General features: G+C 38.4%; 1 protein-coding gene across 3 annotated transcripts in view; it reads left to right on the top strand.

Annotated features, from left to right (window-relative positions):
* The window catches only part of Ncoa1 (nuclear receptor coactivator 1), a 200,938-nt gene that overhangs the window by 125,304 nt on the left and 52,105 nt on the right, over positions 1–23,529 (top strand). For all 3 annotated transcript variants that reach the window (XM_059248683.1, XM_059248684.1, XM_059248682.1), the window contains exons 7-11: positions 22–119; positions 5,006–5,183; positions 12,112–12,291; positions 13,743–13,838; positions 18,555–18,695. In XM_059248683.1, the coding sequence (XP_059104666.1) occupies positions 22–119; positions 5,006–5,183; positions 12,112–12,291; positions 13,743–13,838; positions 18,555–18,695 (693 nt within the window). The remainder of the gene's footprint in view (positions 1–21; positions 120–5,005; positions 5,184–12,111; positions 12,292–13,742; positions 13,839–18,554; positions 18,696–23,529) is intronic.

Here is a 23,529-nt window from a genome sequence, read left to right as displayed (position 1 = left end):
TTTCAAGTTTCATTGTTGCAGAGAAATCAACAACTGACGATGATGTGCAGAAGTCCGACATCTCATCAAGTAGCCAGGGGGTGATAGAAAAGGAGTCGTTAGGACCTCTGCTTTTGGAGGTAAGTGTCCTCGCTGGCCCCCAGATGCAAATCTTTGTCCTTACCCACTTCATTTTTCCTCACCTTTATTTGATGTCATGTATCCAATTAATAAATTATGAAACAAAGTAATTCTTTAAACTTTAAAATAGGATTTTATTATAAAGATTGCTAAAAAATTTTTCATATAGGCATTGTAAGGAGTCTGATGCAAACCAAAGCCTACACAATGGCTTTGCCTTGTATTTCTGGATTAGAATTATTTGGAAAAAAAACTGAATTATTAAGCTAACTAGTACAATGTATGTATACTATAGAATTCCATCTTTAAGTGAAAAAACTTCATTGGACTAGATATTGTCCAAAATATTTTCTGAATAAAAAGTTTGAAGTGATTTTACACACACACTATAAATGAGAATTAAATCACTATCAAGCTTTATAAAGTGAACTTGAATTACTTTGTAACTACTGTATTACTTCACCTCTGTGGCCTCTCTCCGGCTCCTGTTGCTGAGTGTTGAATATAGATACTTTGTTTCCAAGCCAGTTCATCACCTCAAACATTTTCTCTCATGTATGTTAAAAAGCACTTATCTGTGTGTACATGCACATGCTTTTCTCTCTGGAAAACAGATTGTTTATTTGCCAACTATACATGCAAACTAATTTTTCCTTGCCCTTTCTCAAGCCCTTCTTTCTGGAGAAAGCGGGTCTCCCTGACAGACTTGCACACATTTCTATTTCTAATTCTTGCATACATTTATTCTATTATCATAGATTGCATGTTTTTTATATGAAACGTAGTCCCCTCTACCTGGTCAGGAGTAGTGTTGCCTTCTTAAAGAGAATTTACTCAAGAAATCTTTACCCCACTGCAGGACTCTTACTGTGACTTTAACCTTTGTAAGTTCTTCTGTCGTGTGTTCCGCTTGGGTACTGTAAAAATATTGGGAATTACGTGTTTTATTCTGAAACCTTTGTCCAGTGACCTTAAGTGGCAATCTCATTTAAAGCCAAGGCTCTACAAGAAATCTTGCCCAATATGAGCCCTGCTGTGAGACCAAGGTGATTCTCCTTAAAAGGTGACATCCTGGACAGATGGGAAAGCTCTCAGATTGATTGTATTATACTTAATGGACCAGCATTTGTTATCATCTCTGTATGCAGCACATCATAAGGCCAGCTGTCAGGAAGCCTCCTCCCCAGGAGCACATGTGAGGGAAACTTGTAGAAGAATAATGAGAGAGCGAATTGTCTTCATCAGGCACAGTTTTGAAAATAGGGATGTTTGTATATTCATATTCCTAACACCAGTCCCAAAAGCATTCCCCGAATTATTATCATTTTTTAAGGTTGGGATTGTGGCACAGCTTCTACTACTGACCTTATTTTTATATTTTAAGATGTTTATAAGCATATATCTCATTTATAATAAAAAGCAAAAATTGGGAACATTAAATGGTATGCAACAGTGATTCCATTATTATCTAAGAATATCCCAAAAGAAATTTTAGATCTAGTTTTTAATGTATATTTTAAATTATTCTTATTTTTATATAAACTGCATGATAGATAAATATATGCTAATTACCCACTATGAGATTTATAACTAACCTGACATCTTAAAAGTTAGTTGAATATGGGTATGCCTTTGTGTGCCCATCAAACTCAAGATAGTTTACAAAGTGTTTGCCAGTTGTTGAGGTTTGCATAGTATCACACCCCTCCCTCCTTTACATTTTAGATTAAGTAAGCAACAGCCATAGCAATCAGTTTAAATACAAATATCTTTCTCTTTTCTTACTAAATAAAATGTTACTGGAGTCACAGTGACTGAATGGTTAAGATGTTAGACTTGAAATGTTACAATAATTACTAAAAATGGATTGTGTTCTTTTTTTTCTTTAATTTATTTATTATGTATACAGTGTTCTGTCTGCATGTATGCCTGCAGGCCAGAAGAGGGCGCCAGATCTTGTTATAGATGGTTGTGAGCCACCATGTGGTTGCTGGGAATTGAACTCAGGACCTCTGGAAGAACAGCCAGTGCTCTTAACCTCTGAGCCATCTCTCCAGCCCATGTTCTTTTTTAAGAGAAAAAAAAATCTTGGTTATAGGCTTTGTGGCAGAGTTATCTAAAAATGTAGTTCTAAATTAAATGTAATATTTTAAGCAGTAATTCCATCCCTTCATCCATTGATGGACACTTAGGCTAGTGTATATCTTGGCCATTTTGAGTAATGCTGCATTGATGGGGTGCTGATACCTCTTCAAGAGACAGATTTCGTTTTCTTTGGCTGTCTATACTCAGGTGTAAGATTGCTAGATTATCTGGTATTTCTTTTTTTTTTCCCTTTGAGGATCTTCCATGCTGTGTTCCATATTGACTCTACCAGTTTATATTATTACCCAAAGTCCAATTAGACAGATGTTGTTACCACCATTACATAAGTGCCATTGTGCCTTTAAAGGTGTCTTGACCATGCTTACTGTTGTGGTTCATAGCTGTCACAGCTGGGGAGGACTACTGACTGCTTCCCTTCTTAGCAGCTTACACAGGGCCTTTGGGAGGAGGCTTCTGGTTCAGATTCAGAAATCCTCTGAGGCCTGTGTTTGAAATGCATGGTGTCTTCAGCAATAGGCCTTTATCTTCAACTTCTAGGAGGTAACAGCAATAGCCTAGATTGTTTTGGGGGTCTCTTCAACTCCCCTGACCTAGAACTCGAAAAGAGTTTTTTCATGCCTAGTATCAAATTTTTGTTAGATGGTTCTTGGGAGGAGGCATCTCCCAAGTGCCATAACTTCATTTAAACTACATGCACGTTCTCTGTCTCTGTCTCTGTCTCTGTCTCTCTTTCTCTCTCTCTCCCCTTCTCCCCCTCCCTTTTTCCCTTTCTCCCTCTCTTTCTCTGACTTACTCTTTCTTGCTCACACAAATATGTAGTATATGTAATTTTAAGTGAATATGAAATAATATGATTTTCTGTGGCTATTTCTAACATCCTTAGTGTTATTTATTCCTCTCCCCCTCTTCTTCTTTGATATAGTCCTCCTCTCCCCTCCCCATTTTTTCCCATTTTCTCCCTGTGTCCTGCTCCTCTCTAGAACTCCTTCCCCACTCCCATGGTTCCTTTCTGGGTTCTGTAGTTACTCTGGGTTATATGCTCATCTTCTGAAGATTTGGAGGTAGGATCCACAAATGAGAGAGAACACAAAGCTTTGCATTTCTAGGTCTGAGTTACCTCACTGAATATAATATTATCTAGTTCTTTCCATTTATATGCAAATTTCCATGATTTTGTTTTTCTTTACAGCTGAGTAGTATTCCATTGTATATATGGACCACATTCCATTCTCAGTTCATCAGTTGAAGGACATTTAGGTTGTTTTCATTTCTTAACTATCGTGAATACAGCAGCAGTGAACAGGCTGAGCAGGTATCTGTGGAATAAGAGGTTGAGTCCTTTGGGCAGATGCCAAGGAGTAGTAGAGCTGGGTCATATGGTAGATCTAGTTTTAGAGACTTTTCCACACTGGTTTCCACAGTGGCTGCACCACTTTGCAATCCCAGCAGGAGAGTGTAACCGTTTCCCTTCCCCCATACCCTCACCAGCATTTGTTGTCAATTCTTTTTTTACTATTAGCCATTCTGATTGGGGTAAGGTGAAACCTCCAAGGTGTTTTAATTTGCATTTCCCTAACTTTATTTCTTCTTTTAAGAACTCTGTTTGAATCTATAGCCCATTTTTAATTGGGTTGTTTGGTTTGTATATTCTGTAACAAATTAATTACATCGTTTTTCAAATAGCTAGGAAGATTCCAAATAAGTGAGATGACACTTTCAGCTTCCATATTCCAGATCTTCCCTAAAAATTTGGACCTGCCTGGTCTTCATGAAGGACGATCATGTTGTATTTTATTAGGCTTGATTTCTACCATATGTTTTAGATTGCAATCTAAAGGGTCTAACAATTTCTCTGCCACTGGAAATATTTTGTGCCCCTAGGGGTACATATATCTCCTCTTGGAGAAGCCTGGCTCCATCTCTGCACATAGGAGGCCCCTGGAACCTGTCCATTTCACTAACGTCCTTGCTACCCACAGGCCTCCCTGCATTGCGTACTCCTCAGCTCCACACTCCTTATGCCTTGTCATGTGCCACGAGCTTCTTTCTTCCTGCAGTGACTTTCTTCCCCTCCTCCGCTATGCTAGCTCTCTGTAAATTGCATAGGGCTTTGTAAGGTGCTTCTCATCACCCCACCACTCTCAAATTAGGCCTCCTGGTCTGTGCTCAGTGTTTCATGTATGTGAAACACCACATTGATCACTATTACTTTGTTATCCATGTCCTCCCATTCTTCCACAAGTTCCTCAAAGGCAAAGGCCAGGTAACATAACGTAGAGATTTTCAAGACTGAATAAGTCACTTATTTCACATTTACGACTATAAAAATGATTTCTGGCACTGTAGGGACTATTTAGTGCTTAAGGGCACATAACTGCTTTTACGGGAGACCCAGGTTTGATTCCCAGCACCCATGTCAGACAGCTCACAACCACCCGTAACTTTAGCTCCCCAGGGCATCTGACATCTCCAGCCTCCAAGAGTATCTACACTCATATGCACGAACCCACACACACACATTATTAAAAATAATAAAATAGATATTTAAATGAAATTATTTCTAACAAAGAAGGTTGATGTTTTTTTCCATTCACACCTGCTGGAAACTTTAGTGTAAAGTCCAAAGAGAAACAGTCCCCTTTTTAACTTGACATGTATTTATTTCTAATATCTGTTTAATAGAAAAAAATGTGTTACCTTTTATCTTTTAACCTCCCAGTGTTTTTATCAGTTTCTTCATGTCTTAATTTTTTTCTTTCTTCTTTTTCTGGCTTTGCAGGCTTTAGATGGATTTTTCTTTGTTGTGAACTGTGAAGGAAGAATTGTATTTGTGTCAGAAAATGTGACCAGCTACTTGGGGTACAATCAGGAGGAATTAATGAATACCAGCGTCTACAGCATACTGCACGTGGGAGATCATGCAGAATTTGTCAAGAACCTGCTACCAAAATCACTAGGTACAAAGAAGTTAACTTTTTATTTCTAATACTTAGAGTATTATAACACATACAAGTTAATAGTGTAAAATAATATACTTAACATATTTTTAATGTGGCTACAGCTCCAGATACATCCATAGCTCACAAGAGCCTCCATCATCAGTGTGCTGCCATGTCATGTGACTGCAAGAAGATTCTATTAAAGTTCCCTTTGTTTTCAGTTTTGGTTATATGCAGGAAAGGAGAGTCCTTCTCACTGCCCTGCTCACAGAAAAAAGAACATTCAGGAGGAAGAGAAGGGCCGGGAGGGGTATGCTGCTGTATTTTAGACTTCTGAAATGTAACCATTTGGAGTGTAAGCTTTTTCAACTCCTTAGTCCAGCTGTGATTGGACGGCTTGCCCACTGGGGAGACGCCCAGCTGAGAGGATGAACTGCATCATCTCCAGCTGCTGCTCCACCCACTAAAGTGTGTGCCTGACGCCAGGCTGGAACCTTCTGCTGGTCCTAAGGGACGTGATTGGACTAACTGCTGTCCCTTTGTTCGTTCCTCCTGCTAGAGGAGGTTTTCAGGACTCAAGGTCCAATCGCTCCTACTGATTGCAGTCCTAGTCTCTACAGTAGATATATTTTGGGTGGTCAGTGTACATCATTTAGCAGAAAAATGGAAAGCTTTACAAAAGGAATATCAGATTCCATCCACTTCAGATTTTTTTGTTCCTGTTTTTCCCATCATTTCTTTGTTCAACCAGCTCTGAAATAAGACCAACTTATCACACAGATAAACTGATCAAAATGAGTTTTTCTCAGAGGTACTATGTGGCAGCAGTTAGGAGGGTCCTCACCAATGTGTAGTGTGAGAACTGAGGCAGGAGCTCAGGGAAGAGACTGAGATCCCTTAGGGTCACTGCAGGTGACCCTGAGTTTCTTTCTCTGGTCTTACACTCTGGTTTCTTTTGTTCTGACATTCTGCAGATCTTGCATCAGATTTAATTAAGCTATTTCATGTTGTTGTTGCCTTATAAAGTTCATATTCCCATCTGTATTAACAAAGTGTCCGTTGAGTTTAGCAGCTTGCCTGGTTGGGAAGAGAGCTGAGGTCACAGAAAACAAAGCTGAGCTATTTTCTGCCCCCTGAAGAAGGGGCTTATTGTACAAAAGCCACAACATTACTCATCCCAACATGGTTACTGTAGATATGTTACTATTCAGTTTGTCCCCGTCACTGCCAGGAGGTAAATAAGATCGGAGTGTTATCTAGTATCTGATGTTGGTGATACTGCTCCTGGCACCTGTAGGTCCTCGACTGGCCTTTCCCAACTAGCCTCGACCACAACTGGGAGAGAGATGGCAGTTCTTCTGCGGCAGAGCATTTCTTCATCCCCCCAAAGATGGAAAGAACAGAAACATAGGAATAATATAGCCTAACGGTACTGCCAAATACAATAGAGTAGACCCACAAACACAGGGCATGCTTAGTAGTCACACATCATATCATCTAGTTCTACAATGGCACTTGGTCACCTGTTAGAAACCACTGAGAAGAATAAAGCCCAACTGTACCAACTTAGAAAAGATGCTTTTCTAAGAAACATTGAATATATACTACAGCATCTATACTTAAAATCTCCATTATCAAAACTAGAAAATCAGAAGGGGAAACAAGGTAGAATTGTTATGAATGTATGTAAGTTTTAGATTGTGAAGAAATTTGAAGAGTTAAGATCATTATTTACAAATCTGAATATTTACATATATATATATATATTCACCTTACATACACATAAATCACTGACATGAATCAAAGATTATATTCTTTTTTTTTTTTTTTTTTTTGTTTTTCGAGACAGGGTTTCACTGTGTGGCTTTGTGCCTTTCCTGGAACTCACTGTGTAGACCAGGCTGGCCTCGAACTCACAGAGATCCACCTGCCTCTGCCTCCCGAGTGCTGGGATTAAAGGCATGCGCCACCACTGCCCAGCAAAGATTATATTCTTGTTTTCACTTACATAAAAAAATTTCAAAGTCTAGCGTAAAAAGCTTGTTTCAAAATTGCTTTGCAATTTATTGGTATAGAAGATTTCAGTGTCTTAAATCTCCAGTTTTAAGCATAATATTTTACTTATAAGAGGTAAGATTACATTGGAACACTGAAAAGCTGATATAACGAGAGGTTTTGTCCAAGAAGATGGACAAAGCTGGAGAGCTGGCTCAGAAGGTAAAGTGCTTGCCACACAGACTTGAGTTCAGTCCTCCAGTGCCCATGTAAAGATTGGGCACTGTGGAGTATGTCTGTTAAACTAAGGCTGGAAAGGCAGAGGCAGAAAGATTCCTGGGACTTGCTGGTTAGCCAGTCTAGCCACATGAGGGAGGTCTATGTTTAATAAGAGACCTTGTGTCAAAACAAAAAGACCAGGTGGGAGGCTGATTGAGGAAGACACCCATTGTGAACCTCTGGTTTCCACATGCACACACATGCATATACCCACACAGGTGTGGATGCACCACACACACACATGCACAAAAGCCTATATTGTGAAAGTTTCAGATTTATTTGTGAAATTCTAATAAGCTGTAACTTGAAGTTTGAAAAAATGGAAATAAATTCTCACAAGTCATGTCATTTATGTCTCTAATGATGCAGACACTGTAGAAGTTCAGATCACTGACATTTTGATATAAAACAGACACGGGTAATGCATTCTTCCTCTACCACCTACTAGCAGTGTAACCTTGGAACACATTGAATCCCTCTTTAGGACTCATCTTTCATGGGAAGTTTGGAAGGCATTCAAATGATACTCAACCTATCACCTAGCTGAATTTCCTTTAAATTTAGTTAATATTACTATTGTTGACTTTATCTAAATGTTTGGAACTTTTAATTTCATAAGAGATGGATCTGTAATTTTGTATCATTCACAACTACTTGATATTTTACATATCTTTTCTTAGAAATTGATGTCATGGAAGAACAGTCTTGTCCTTTCATAATATACTCCTTCATCTGCTCTCCACAAAATTGACGCAGATTATTTTTACAGAACTTGTCAATAAGAAAGTTCAGTTTTCCTTAGCTCTTTTTAAAATTGAGTTTAGAAAAAAGAAAGAAATTTAAAATAAAATAAAATTGAACTGAATATTTTTTCTTAAAAGGGGCTCTGAGCTGAGCACACAGGTCAGTGATAGAGCACTTGTCTTGAATGCACCTAGCAAGCAATCAGGCCCTGAGTTTAATTCCCAGTAAGGAAACAACAAAAAAGTTTTGCTGTTTGTTCTGCACTATTTTGATTGGATTTTTGTTAGTGTGTTTTTAAACACTTGTCAAGAGTTGTGGTGTGTAAAGAAAGAACAAGGAGTACTGATTAGACAGCCCTCCCCCACACACTCCAAACTAAACCCTGAGTTTTATCGGCGCTTTCTATCTCTAGTCTACATCTAGCCTTTCCATGTTCAGAGAACACAGAGCCTGTGTTTGTCTTTTTGTGAAAAGGCAGTCATTATAAGTAAAGACGTAGTGTTTAAAAGATTTGGGTTCAGAAAAAGCCTTGAGCTCTGTTGTAATAATTTAGATAAGCCAAAAGAAATCTAATGAATATTATGAAATATAGAGGATCTAGAAGTACCATCTGAAATATCTACCTGTATGTATTAGAAGAGTCAGTATCTTACTATTATTTATTTATTAAGAAGTTATGATAAGCCAGGCGGTGGTGGTGCACGCCTTTAATCCCAGCACTCGGGAGGCAGAGCCAGGTGGATCTCTGTGAGTTCAAGGCCAGCCTGGGCTACCAAGTGAGTTCCAGGAAAGGCGCAAAGCTACACAGAGAAACCCTGTCTCAAAAAACCAAAAAAAAAAAAAAAAAAAAAGAAGAAGAAGAAGAAGACGTTACGATAGCTAAAATGTAATTTGTTGCCAGAATTACTTCAGTGGCTTTATTTATTAGTTATCAATATGTTTTACTAACCAAAAAGTTTTTCTTAATATCTTTCTGCCCCCTCTTCCTCCATGATCCCTGAGTCTAGGGAGGAGGGGATATTATACAGATGCCTCATTTAGGACTGAGCACTCCAAGGTCTCTTATTTTCTGTATATTGCCAATTTGTGGGTCTATATGTTAATTGCCATCTACTGCAAAAAGAGCTTTCTCTTACGAGAATTGAGAGATGCACTAATCTGTGGGTATAATGATGTCTTTAGGAGTCAATTTAATACCATGTAGCAGAATAAATAGTAGATTTTCCTCTAGGACCTATGACCTACCTAACTAGATTTTTGGCCCCATTAACAGTGCCAGGAATTAGTTCTGTCAATGGAATGGGCCTTACATCTGATCAGAAAGTGCTTTGTTACTCCCATAACATATTTGCTACTATTACACCAGTAAACATATCTTGCCAGGCTGGTTGATATTGTGTCTACAGGATTCATAGCTGAGAAAGACTGATGATTACTTTTCTTCCCTGGTAACATGCGTAGTACCATCCAGCACCATGTAAGCTAGCCAATAGGGATGAAGCTTCCAGGTTGGTACCAACTTGATTAAAAACCAGAGGATTGCTACAGCGAAACAAGAAAGGGCGGTTGAGGAACATGAACTCACAATGGCTGTGACTGCATACACAGACCTGCACAAGCCAAGCCAGATAAATTCCCAGTTTGGAGACAGAGGTAGTTATAAAGTCTCACGGCTGGCTGAGGAGCTGATAGAAATTGATGGTTGCTGGGGAAGAGAGAGTCAGATTTCTTCAGAGGTGTGGTCCCTGAGAGGGATACCTGTGCTTCAGGAGATGGCCATACACCCATACACATACTGGCAACACTAAGTGGACTTCGTGGAGTTTTATAAAACAAACAAAAGGGGCTGGAGAGATGGTTCAGCATTAAAAGCACTGTCTGCTCTTCTGCACACGGCAGCTCACAGTTGTCTGTAACTCCATTTCCAGTGGATCCAACACCCTCTTCAGATTCTGTATGCACTGCATACATATAAGCAAAACACCCATATACATAAAATAATAAAACTACAAACACATACGTAAAATGTGCATTCATGTTTATATATAAACAAAACCCGTGAAATCAGGAGGGAGTAGTGGTGGGGAATAGAGGGAATGGGGGTGGCTTGATCAAAACACATTATATGCATGTATGAAATTCTCAAACAACAACAAAAAACTTGCTTAAACTTGGGGCATAACAAGTTATGAAATTAAACTTGAAGGAAGTCTCTTCACCCCATTGCGACCTCTTCTCCTCGTGGCCTTTTATGCCGTCCCGATTCTAGCCCCTTCCCCTTCCCTGCCTGTTTCTCTTTTTTCTCTCCTGTTTCTCATTATCTGAACTGAGTGAAGCATGTTTTTAGCTGAACCTCCTCTGGCAACATTCAGCAAGCAGATTTCCTTTGCAAGAGTGTTCGGCAAGCTAAGGTCATCCCTGAGAGTGACTTGATAAATATTGTGCAAAACAAGTGGCCAACAAGACTTTAAAAAAAAACTGTTTTTAATCATAGGATCTTAATGACTTTAGTTGGAGAAGAAAGCTCTAGAATGAATAAGTCGGTTAATGTTTACATTAATTTTATTCTGTCTGCTTGATTCCACTGTTTAGCCTATATGTGTTTCAAAAGTAACAAAAAGGCCATCACTGTAAATCCACAAATAAATTAGACATATGTATAAACTATTACCTGTGGTTCACTATTTCCTACATTGTTCCCTCAATGGAGTAGAAACCTTATGTCTTCTTTGAAGAGTGGTAACTGGGGCCTGAAATGATGGCCTCTACAAAATCTCTAGTTTGATATTAGAATTAGAGTCTCAAGGATTTGGGGTGTTTTACTGTGGACTGTAGAGTACAGAGTACACCTGTAAAGACAGAGTACACCTGTCTTTAGAGATTATCCAGTGGATCCCTTAATTGTAAGATGAAGCAACTGGAAATCAAATACTAAGTGACCGAAACCCAACAACTTGTGAAGAGAAGTGAGTTTCCATACTTTTCTCTTGTCCTTATAGAATGATGGGATGTAGAAAATGAAAGTGGGTCAACAGTGGGCGGGTGGACTTAAAACCTCCCTGACCGCCTGGGAACCCATAATCTGTTAGGACATTGTGAGTAGAACTATGACTCACAACACAGTGATTTTGACTTGAAATATACAGGCTCTTTTCTAAAACTAAATTTAATTTTCTTATACTGAAGGAGATGATGTTTGTTTGCTAGCAATCTTTTAGTATTACTGACTGTTTATCCACCATATTCAAAGTATTGTAACATATAAACTATGCTAGTTAAGTTAATGCACAACAGGAGGATGGCTGTAAGAAACCAGTATTTCTCCTTGAACAGACTTTTAGTCTTCTGCCCCATACACAGATCCTGCCCTTAGGACTGGACTTTGATGAGTCCTGCTTAACATTGTAGCTGTAGCCTTAAATTTTCTCACCTTAAAATATATATCTGCAAATAAAAAGAGTTAACTACAACACTAGTAATTTTTAGTTTTGTCTTTGTTTCTAAATGCTGTTAGTGAAGTGGTCTATTTGCTGTATGACTCATATATTTTCTTGGAAATGTTACAATTTCTAACTGGTAGATGTGCCTTATTGACTCACTATATTAGATCTGAGGATGTGTGCCAGTCTTTTTTTTTTTTCTTTTTTGGTTTTTCGAGACAGGGTTTCTCTGTGTAGCTTTGCGCCTTTCCTGGAACTCACTTGGTAGCCCAGGCTACCAAGAGATCCGCCTGGCTCTGCCTCCCGAGTGCTGGGATTAAAGGTGTGCGCCACCACCGCCCGGCTGTGTGCCAGTCTTTTAATATGGATATCTAATTAGCCAGATGCTTTGAAGTATGATTTGTTTTTTGTTTTTGTTTTTTGTATCTTCAGAATTTATGCTTTTATCACTTTATTCACAAGCATATAAATCAATTTTGTCTCCCTAGTAAATGGAGTCCCCTGGCCTCAAGAGGCAACACGCCGAAATAGCCATACATTTAACTGCAGGATGCTAATTCACCCTCCAGACGAGCCAGGTACCGAGAACCAAGAAGCTTGCCAGCGCTATGAAGTAATGCAATGCTTCACAGTGTCACAGCCAAAATCAATCCAAGAAGATGGTGAAGGTAAAGGGCATCTTAAAGTGATTGGTTTATCTTTGGCTTGAAGGAACAGGGGAAATTGATTACACACTACCTTCTTGAGATAATGTTTTTGGTTACTCTATTATATGTCATAACCACAGTTCAATTTCCTACATTTTTTTTTTCTTGAGACGGGTCTCACTGTGTAGCTCTGACTGACCTGGAACTTGCTGTGTAGACAAGGTAGCCTCAAACTCACACAGGGATTCACATGCTTCTTCCTCCCAAGTACTGGTATAAAGGTGTGTGCCACTAGGCACAACCCATTTGGCTTTTTGAGATAGAGTTTCACTGTATTTCCTCAAATGGCCTTCAACTCACTATATAGCCTAAGCTAGACTTGAACTTAGAAACAGTCTCTTGCCTCAACGTTATGAGTGCTGGGATTGCAGGAGCATACCACCATGGCAAGAGCTGATGCCATGTAGGAGTGCTGCTTATCTCTCTTATGGTACCCAGCACCACCTGCCCAGGGTGGCCCCACCCACAGTGGCTGGGCCCTCCCTCAATAATCACTAATTAAGAAAATACCCCACAGGCTTGCCTATAGCTTGATCTTACTGAGGCATTTTCTCCATTGAGGCTCCCTCCTCTCCAGTGACCCTAGCTTGTGTCAAGAAGACACAAAGCTTGCCAGTACAGGGGGCTCAAGAGATAGCTCAGAAGTTATGAGCACTGGCTACTCTTCCGGAGGACTCAGGTTCAATTCCCAGCACCACATGGCTCCTCACGACTGTCAGTAACTTCGTTTCCAGTGGATCTGACGCCTTCTGACCTCTGTAGGCGCTGCATGCCCATAGTACACAGACATACATACAGGCAAAGCACTCATACACATTTTTTTTTTAATTTAAAAATAGTATTGGGCGCTAGTGGCAGAGCATGTGCTTAGCAAATCTAAGTCCCTTGAGCTTGGTTGATAGCAGTGAAAACAACAAAAATAAAATTACAAACTGGTGCTGCTTCACTCCCACCAGACTATTCCCCTGCTGTTAGCATCTGTCTCTACAGTTTATGTGCAGTGTTGGGTGGGGAGAGGCTGTCCCCTGACAAACTTTCTTAGAGCTACCGGTTTTGTGTTGCCAGGAATTTTAGTTCTTCTATGCTATAAAGTTAGCAGTGGTTCTCAGCCCAGGAGTCTTGACCCCTTTGGCAAGCCTCAGTCTCCAAAAATATTTACACCATGATTCATAACAGTAGCAAAATTACAGTTATGAAGTAGTAATGAAATAATTTTATGTTGGGGTCACCACAACATGAGGGACTGTATTAAAGGGTCCCAGCATTAGGAAAGTTGAACCACTGTGTTAGAGTGATTCTAATATTATGGTAAATCCTGAAACATGTAATTTTAAAATGAAAACTACTAAGTAATTGGTGTAAACATTTTCTCTGTACTTTGTTCTTCAATTTTCTCTTCTTGTTTTGGGCAGATTTCCAGTCATGTTTGATTTGTATTGCTCGGCGATTACCTCGACCTCCAGCTATTACAGGTGTAGAGTCCTTTATGACCAAGCAAGATACTACAGGTATTCACAAAATTAAAAATGCTCCTGGATATTAATAATGTAAACTTAGCACTGATAATATCCAAATGTAACATCCTCTGTTTCCCAATCTCATATAGAAAGTGTTTTAAATAGTCATCCTGATATTGATCCTTAGATGCCGTAATTAATGTCACGGGCATCATGCTGTAGAGACCAGTTTTTATAAATGTTCACATGCATGTATCCGTTTGATCATGAACCATTTTTATAATCAAGGAAGAAATTCAAATTTGTTGATATATATATCTATACATTTACAAATGGATATAAATTGGTAGGTTTAATAATATGTTTCAAAGTATTTGGCTGGGCCATCCAGAGGGCTCAGTGGGTAAAGGCATTTGCTACAAGTCTAATGACCTGAATTTGATCCCTGAACCCACATGTAAGAAAGGGAGAACCAGCTCCTGTCATGGACAAAGCATACACATGCACATATGCATAGACACACGAGTAAGTACAGATAAAATGTGTAATGTATTTGGCAAGTGAAAACCAATGATGAGAGGTAAGCACACCAGTAGGTGCATTCCTGTAGTCCCAGCTCCTAGGTGGGCTGAAGCGATTGCATCACTTGAGCCAACACGTTCGAACAAGCCTGAGCAGCATAGTAAGGCCTTCTTTGAAGCAAATAGAGAGTGAGTGCTGTAGTTCCATATCGTGGTGGATCTTTGAGGATCATTTTTGAAATTCAGTGGTTGTTCTAAAAGGTCTTACTGAGGACTGAGCTAATATTGAGCCCGTGGACCACCAAGTATGAAGAAGTGCCACATGTCCGAAGTGTCAGTGTTGGAAATGGTCAGTATAGAAGGGCCTTGTTTACAGTGAGTACTCCTGACTCAAGGAACAGATGGAGCAGCTCGAACATTAGTAGGACCAAGAAGCAGGCAGTAGGGCTACATGGTGTAACAAGAGAGTGCCTGAAAATAATACTTCTTCTTAAAAGCCCCTTAAGATTTGATTCCCATCTAGAACAAATTGCAGCTGTTGTTTACAATTCCTCAAGGCTTTTTGCTAGTTAATTTATCTTCATACTGACATTCAGGTTTTCGTGTTTTTACATACTCAGAGTTACACCTCCCAGTCACCTCCCTAATTTTAAAAGAGATAGATAGACAGATAGTAGGGATATATTTTGAGAAGAACTTTTAAAAATGACTTCAACTGAATTTATTCTTACTTTGTCCATTTTAATTGTACATTTTTTTACAATTCTTACTTTGTTTTTGAGACAGAGTTTCTCTGTGTAACCCTGGCCATCCTGGAATTCACTCTATAGACCAGAGATGTGCCTGTGCCTCTACCTCTGAGTGCTGGGATTAAGTTAGCAAGCCACCACGCCAGCTTCATTCTTTAAAGATTCTATTTAGCTCTCAGAAATCTGGTATTCTTGTGTTATATGCTTTATTCTATGTTTTTAAAGATAAAGTTCCAAATGTTCTTCCTAAAAAGAAAGTGAGAAGTAAGTTAGCACAGATAGGAAAGAACAGTAGCAAGAGGCCTGGGAGTGGGCTGCCATGGAGCATGTTCATAGGAAGGGACTGCACCTCTTCATCCCTTTCCCAGTCTAGCATGTATTGTGTTCACTTCATCTTTGTTCAGAGCAACACTGGAAAAATTCAATGAGCCCTTATTGAAAGCCAGAAATATTTTATATAGAAGAAAGTAGGTGTCATTGACAATGAACACTGGTCTTTTTTTCAGTAACTGATTAATATAAAAAGAAGCTAGATAAAGGCTTTATGAGACACAGAATGAAACCTGTTGGGAAGGCGGTTTGTCAGGCTGTATAGTAAGTGTCAGACATGAGAGGCTTAGTTAGTGGATGAGCCAGTAGTATGACTCGGTGGGGTATGGGACCTGGCCCATCATAGCAGCCTGAGTTCCATGCCCAGATCCCACCTAAGGTGGAATGAGAGCACTGACTCCATGGACTTGTCCCTGACCTTTCATGCCCCAGGGCACATGAACCTACACACACAAACACGTAGACACACAGTGGTAATAAGAGAGTTCATAAACAGTACTTTTCAACTTATTCTATAAGTTCAGTACTACATTAAATCAGAGAAGAATTTAAATTAAAATGTCAGCTGCATCTGCTTATTATAAATAAATAAAAATAATCATGACTATTCACAACAATTGTTCAACTAAAAGGGACCTCAAAAATAACAGATTCCAGGATCTAAAGAGATGGCTCAGCAATTAAGAATACTGGCTGCTCTTGGAGAAGACCCACATAGGAACTAAAAACTGTAACTCCAGTCCCAGGAGATCTGATACCCTCTTATGGCCTCAGAGGACACCAGGCACACACGGTACACTATCGTGCATCTAGACAAAACGCACATACACATAAAATAAATCTTAAAGTAATTTAAAATAAGACTTATTTTTGAAAATAACTCATACCATCTTACTTGTTTTATGAGTGGGAAGTGGTAACTGATTGCTGGGAATGAAATATTTATCCCTAATGAAGTATTCTTCTTTTATATTACATTACCTTCGACCACAGTACTGTACTTCACTTATCATACCAAATTACCAGAGAAATAGAAAGTAGACTTAAAATTTAAAGCTAGTATTTTATTATATCATAGAGTAGAATTCATAGAGTATGGTGAGATAAGTTAAATACTAAATGCTTCATTTTAATGTTACTTTTAAACTATATGTGGAGTGATTAGTGTCTTTTTGTTTTGTTTTGGTTTTTGTTTTTTTGAGACAGGGTTTCTCTGTGTAGCCCTGGATGTCCTAGAATTCTCTCTGTAGACCAGGCTGGCCTTGAACTCACAGAGATCTGCCTGCCTCTGCCTCCTGAGTTTTGGGATTAAAGGCATAGGCCACCACGCCCAGCTTTGTGTCCCCCCTTTTTTTTTTAAAGTCCTCCATCAAGAAACATTGGATGGTGGGGTTTTTGTTGGCTCTGTTTTTTCTGTTTGGTTGGTTAGTGGTTGGTTCAACTTCCATTTGGTCAGCAGAGATATTCTAAACCAAACTCTTCATGACTGTCTTCTAAGCAGAATCATTTAGTACCATTGCTGAAAACGTAACTGCTTTCTCTTCCACAGCTCCACAATCCCAAACTCACACACACCCTCCCTTAGCCATTGCCTATGAGGAGCATTATTGTATATGAAGATTATGTAACAGTTGAATTGCTCCTATAATAAACTTTTATGTATGACACAGTAAGAGACAAAAATTATCAAAAATCTAAAATTGTTTATGCTTTCAATTTCATGTTCACCAGACTCTCTTCAAACTGTTCTAAATAACAAATTTCTCCTGTTTGATTTTCAACTGGTGTTCTTTCTGTCTGCATTTATTCCAAGAGTTGAGTGATGAGATCCCTAAGTAGAGTTGAGTACCTTAGATCCCAGACCCTAACAGGTTAAAGAAAAGCTCATCAATATTTTAATACTAAGAAAACCAAATTGAGGGAGGAGAAGAGAGTGTATAATTCTAGTTAAATGAAGAAGCATACACATTATGATAGGCTTGGCTTGATTATATCAACAGGAGGAAATACAATCAGGCATTCATAGAAGAAGAAACATGAGTAGTGAAGAAACATGAAAAGTACTCAGCCTTGTTAGGAACTAAGGAAATTCAAATCTGGAGAGCAATGAGATACCAGTTTTCCACTTAACTATTACTAAAAACACAGACGCCTGACAAGAACAGGTGGCAGAGAGGATGGTGGATTAGCAGTGCCTCTGGGGTAGGGAAGTGCTGGGGATTGAACTCAGGCTCTCGTGGGTGTATATAATAAAAACCGGGCCTGAAAGCTCAGACTCTATCAGTTGGCCCCTACTAACAGAAAAATAACTTGCCATCATTTTCTCATAGCCAATTTGGCCAAATATAATAACTATAGCAAATTACTGCTGGATTTTATAAAGCATCATTTCAATAGTATGATGCCTCATAAATCTTACGGTTTTGATTTGATGCTGTTTCTGAGTCCACTTTTGTTGCCTCTAGTCTTTGTTGTGAAATTGTCTATAAAAATTAACCAGAGATAAAAATGGAAAGCCTGCTTCTTTCTCATATTCTCTTCACTTAGCCATTGGGAAATAGCTTCAACTAGAATAATATGTTTCATTTTTACTCTGTTCTCTAATAAATAATGCAGTTAGTTGTGAAGAGGAGCAGTATACAGAGCGTGGAATCAAAGAACAGGCCTGAGGATTTTGAACTGATGTGTCTCAGCAGCTTCAGATGATTTTGCTGATTTCGTATCTGGGGAGATGGTTTATTTGTGGTTGTTTATGACAGACTGTCACATAGCCCAGGCTGACTCTGCCTCCCAAGTGCTCACAGACATGTGCCACCATGCCCTGTTTAGCAGTACTAGGAATTGAATTCAGACCTGCAGACAGTACTGCCTTGTAGACAAGTATTGGACCAACTGAGTTACACTCTTAGCCTTGATACGATTTTAATACCTGACTAGAACCAAATCTAACATGCTAATGCATAGCAATCCAAGACCAAACAACCCTTATCATGTCTCTAACATACTCCTTTACTATATGTAGTAAGTATAAATGGTCCTCTTTAATGATTTTGTCTATCAAATATTCAGAAAGAGAGAATATTCATTGGATGTAGTTGGTAATTTTGAAATATGGATGGTTTATATCAAGACTCTGTTATAAATGTCAACTTTCATTCTTTGCATAGGTAAAATCATCTCTATTGATACTAGTTCCCTGAGAGCTGCTGGCAGAACTGGCTGGGAAGATTTAGTAAGGAAATGCATTTATGCTTTTTTCCAACCTCAGGGCAGAGAGCCATCTTATGCACGACAGCTATTTCAAGAAGGTAATACTCTTGTCTCAATTTTTTTCATTAACCTGTGTGTTACTATTGGGTAACTTTTCTTAGAATTCATAGCTTGATAAGTATTTTCTCCAAATTACAGCTTCTGTAATAAGTTTTAGGAAAGGAAGAAATGGGTAAGCAAAGTAATTCATGAGTGGATCCTGAAACCCAGGATGCACATCCTAAAGACTAGGATGTCATGTGGCAGTCACTCATTCATTCATTCATTCATTCAGCAGATGTGTCCAGTTCCTTACATGCATAGAACACTATGTACGTAAGGTGCCAGGGATACAGTGGCGGCTAGGAAGCAGGGTTTTGCTCAGAATACATTAGGAGAATGTAGGATAGCTCTAAATCAATGTGACCCCGATGATAATAGAAGTGTAACTATTAAAAAAGTAAATTCAGATTTGATGGTAATTTGTGAGAGCATGGGATTTTGGGGTTTTTTTTTGTTTTTGTTTTTGTTTTTGTTTTTTGTTTTTGTTTTTTTGGTCTGTCTCTTAAAGATTTTCCCCAGGAAAACAAATGTGTAAGAGGGCATCTGGGTGACAGATCTCCTACCATTCATTTAACTTCATGACTGTTGAAGTATGTGTCTTCTGACTTAGGTTGGAGTTCTGAGTTTAAAGCTCTGCCCTGTGACATTAACTGCCGAATATCTACCATATCTGGGAGGTCTGTGGGAGCATAAACAAGTATGTCCCATGCCCTGGAGAAACCAAGCAATGTTATAGGAAAAGTAGGGGACGTTGTCTGTGAATCAAGGTCTGGAAGTTCACAGAGATTCAGAATGAATGGATTGCTTACGTATTTTAAAATCTTGTCATAGATGGTAGCCCAGGACTCCTTTTTCAATGTAAGCTTTAATTTGATAACTTCTATCAATTGATAGATAGTCCTAAAATACAATGGAATTTTTTCATTATTCTCACACCCTTTTTAATTTTAACATTTTCCCCATAACATCATGTCCTCAGTTTTCTGATGGTGTATCATTCATTACATTATAGGTTAGTTGCTTCCTAATAGGAAAAATTTCTTCTTCCTGAAAGCCATCTGTATAAATCTCAAAGTTGTAGATTTTCTGGAACAGAGTAGTAAGTAGTTCTTCAGAGGGCTCCTTACTAGACTCCATGCCACTCCTCAAGACTGCTGTATTACAAAGAGCCAAAAATCTGTGTTATTTGTAACTTTCCCAGGCAGTCCCAGTGTGCGTTCTGACTTGGAAGCCATCATAGTAATGATGGATTCCCTCTAGTAAGTGTGAACGTTGGACTTCCTCTCCATACCAGTGCCTGACTTTTGAACAGGTTTGGGACTTGGAGCACAGCCTCCACTTGTTACTTAATGTGTGAAGTAGTATATGGGTCTCCTTGATTTTTGTAATGATTTCCAAAGTGGGCTTTCCATAGCATAGCTGAAAAACTTAATTTTCTTTACCTATAATTGGTATACATTTCCACTAAGGTGAAACAGGTATTTATTGTCCAAATGATTAAGCTCCACATAGATACAGAAGAGTCATATTTTATAAACCCATCAGTAGTCTCTCTAAAGTACATTAACTAAAATCTAATAAGTAGCTAATCTTTCAGCATACAAAATACAGTTATTTAGAGGACAGTGTAAAGAAAAGGAATTGTAATCCAGCTCTTGTTCCTCATTAGGCATTTCTTAATATCATGCCTTCCACTTTTTTAGAAAAAAGAATTCCTTGATAGAAATGACTTTGATTTTTTTTTTTCTCCTTGAAACTAAGATAGCCAAAGTTCATATGAGTCTGGGTCTAGGGTTTTGGAGATTAAAGACAATTTGTCAAACAGAATGCCATGGATAAAGTATACCTTCTAGTATTTTGTATTCAATAGATCCAGCCTGGTAAGAGAGATGTAGTCTTTGAAAACATGTGCAAATCACCTGTTAAAAATACCTACTGAATTAAAATCTCAGATGAGGGACCAGATGTCTTAACAGGCCTTAAAGACAGTGCTTAAGTTTAAGAACCATTCACCTATCAAGGGTGGAGAGAGTAATCATTTACATGTGCAGTTTCTTTGCTGCCTCTGTCACTTAAGGGCAGTGCGAAGCCAGCGAGACATGTTCATGTTAGAATGACTGCATCACACAGATGAGTGTGTATGTATGTGGAATTGTAAATTAGTATAGCCATTATAAAGAAAAGAGTGTGATTCGTCAAAAAATATTAAGAACAGAACTATCATTCAATTTAGGAATCCCACTTCTGGGTATATAACCAAAGGGAACAAAATCAGTATAATAGATACCTGTATTCCATTAGCCAAGATATGGGGTCAACTTACATGCTTATCAGTGGGTATATGGAAATGAAGAAAATGTTCATACATACACACACACACACACTCACACTGAAATACTTTTAAGCCATAAAAAGGTGATATTCCTGTGGCAAGTTTAGAGATCACTACAATAAGTGAGATAAGCTAGGCACAGAAATACAAGTACCATATGATCTTATACACATACAGTGTAGAAACAGTAGAATGGTGGCTATGAGAGGCTTAGGCAATTTATAGGGATGGTAGGAGCTGTTGAGATGATGTTCAAACCACTATAGTTAGATATGAGAGATAAGTCTTAACAGATCTATTGTGTGCACGATGATTACAGCTAATGACAATATTTTACATTCTTGAGGAATGCAGGAAGGAGACTAGATATTAAGTCTTCTCACCATGAAAGTGATTATTGTGATATAGCATATGTTAATTAGCTAGATTAAACCACCCACAATGAATAAGTACTTCAAGGCATCATAATTCATAGGAAAAATGAATAGGATTTTATTTGTCCACCTAAATAAATTTAAATTTAGAAGAAAAAAGAGACAAATGTTGCTGCTTTATCCTTGATTTTGTATAAATTTTTATAGTGCTTGATATTTAGACAAGAAAAAATTGTCTTCCATCTGTCATCTTTCTTCCCTTTCCAATAATTTACTATTTGAAGGTAGCAATTGCTATAAAATCCTACTATTCAGTAACATTTTTGTTCTTAGCTTAGTTTTTTGTTCCTTTTGTTTTTGGCTGCTTTCAGTCAAGACAATGTAAGAAATGTGTGTTTTATTTAGGTTTTTTTGGGGGGGGGGTATTTAGTGCTGGGAACTGAACCTAAAGCCTCATCCATACATACTAGGCTAGTGCTTCAGCGATAAGACGTACCCCAGCCTTTTGTTGTTAATTTGACTGCCTCTGCTGTAGCCCAGGTTGGTCTCAAACCAGTTATGTGCCTGAGAAAGCCCTTGAATTCCTGACCTTCTTGCCTCTGAGTCTCAAGGGCTGGGGTTACAGCAGTAGACTACCACTCCCAGCTCATGAAATACTTTCCAAGGATGCCTACCACTTCATCCTCCAGGGTCACATTTGTAACCACAGTCCAGTCCAAGGACACAGGGGAGCACTTGCTTGAACCAGACTGAAGCCATGGTTCTGCACTGAGACTGGAGGAAGTGGGTATTCAAACCACTTGAGGAACTTTGAACTAGGAGAAGGGTGATGTGAGTGGAAGAGTTTGGAGAAGATGCATAGGTTCTGTTTAGTCCAGACCAGTACTCTAAAGGGAAGTTGAGGTGAAGATGCTTCCGGTACCCTGATCAAGATGGATGCAGGAGGCAGTTGTCAAGTCAGATGTCCTGGCCCTTACAGACTACTAAATGAGTCTGTAGCCTACAATGTTTTCTTAGAGAGAAATTTGGAAAATATAATACTAGGTTTCACAATCTTTTAATATTTGTAACCAGGAAATGTGGTTTTGTTCTTAATTGAGTTTGATACAGACTTTATTCTCCCATTTTAGGAGATTCATGTGTTTAGGGGACTTTGAGTTGTTTCATTACTCAGAGTACTTATTTTCCACAGAGTGTTTTTTCCATCAGCACATCCATCAGCAGGGTACCAATGATGGGAAGTGCTGAAGTATCTGTGTGTATGTATGTATAGTCTACAGAGCAGTTTGTGAAAACTTTGTTTATCTACTTATAGTTCTATAATGGATCTTAATTTCTTACCTTTTAAATGTCCCTGATGTATTTTTACATGAAAAAAATTGACCAAGAAAGCACAGTGTATATACTATAATCTCACTCTTACATGTCTCTCCAATTCTATATTAATAAAATGTTAATTTTACCTCAGTGATAGAATTACAAATAACTTTATTTATTCCTTATTCATCTTTTTGTTACCTTAACTTTATACTCATAAAGTACCAGGCATGCCAAATGATGCTTTTAATCCTAGCATATAAGAGACTAAGGAGAGAGGATTGTCACAAGTTTGAGGCCAACCTGGGCTACATAGTGAATTCCAGGCTTGCCTGGGCTACAGAGTGATGTCCTGTCTCAAAAAAGAAAAAAATCCCAACTGTGTGTGTGTGTGTAATAACACATCTACATACATATACCACAAGTGGAGTTGGTAGGGATTTAGAGTATCAAGAAGTTTGGAAGTTTTGCCATAATACCCCATAATAATAATCCATATTAATGATTATCCAAAATGTTATTTGAGGTTTGTATAGTTAATATCAAGGTTCAGATGACCAAAAATCTTTTTATTTCAAACTTTATTGAAAATATTTAAAATATTAACTTACTTGCCTCCTGTAGAAATATTGATGAACTGAACAGATGTTATTCATTGGTAATTTTAGAATCTTAAATATCCAGGAGAAGGAGAGAAAATGAACATCCATTTAGGACTAAGTTTTTTCTTTACCTAATAGCAGTTTTTTAATTATCCTTCTATCTAGGGAAACTCTAAATAGGTCATGTGCTGCACACATTTCCTAC

The sequence above is a fragment of the Peromyscus eremicus genome, chromosome 22 (genome assembly GCF_949786415.1).
Source record: "Peromyscus eremicus chromosome 22, PerEre_H2_v1, whole genome shotgun sequence".
In the NCBI taxonomy this organism is placed as follows: Eukaryota; Metazoa; Chordata; class Mammalia; order Rodentia; family Cricetidae; genus Peromyscus; species Peromyscus eremicus.
This window is presented reverse-complemented; position numbering and strand designations above follow the sequence as displayed.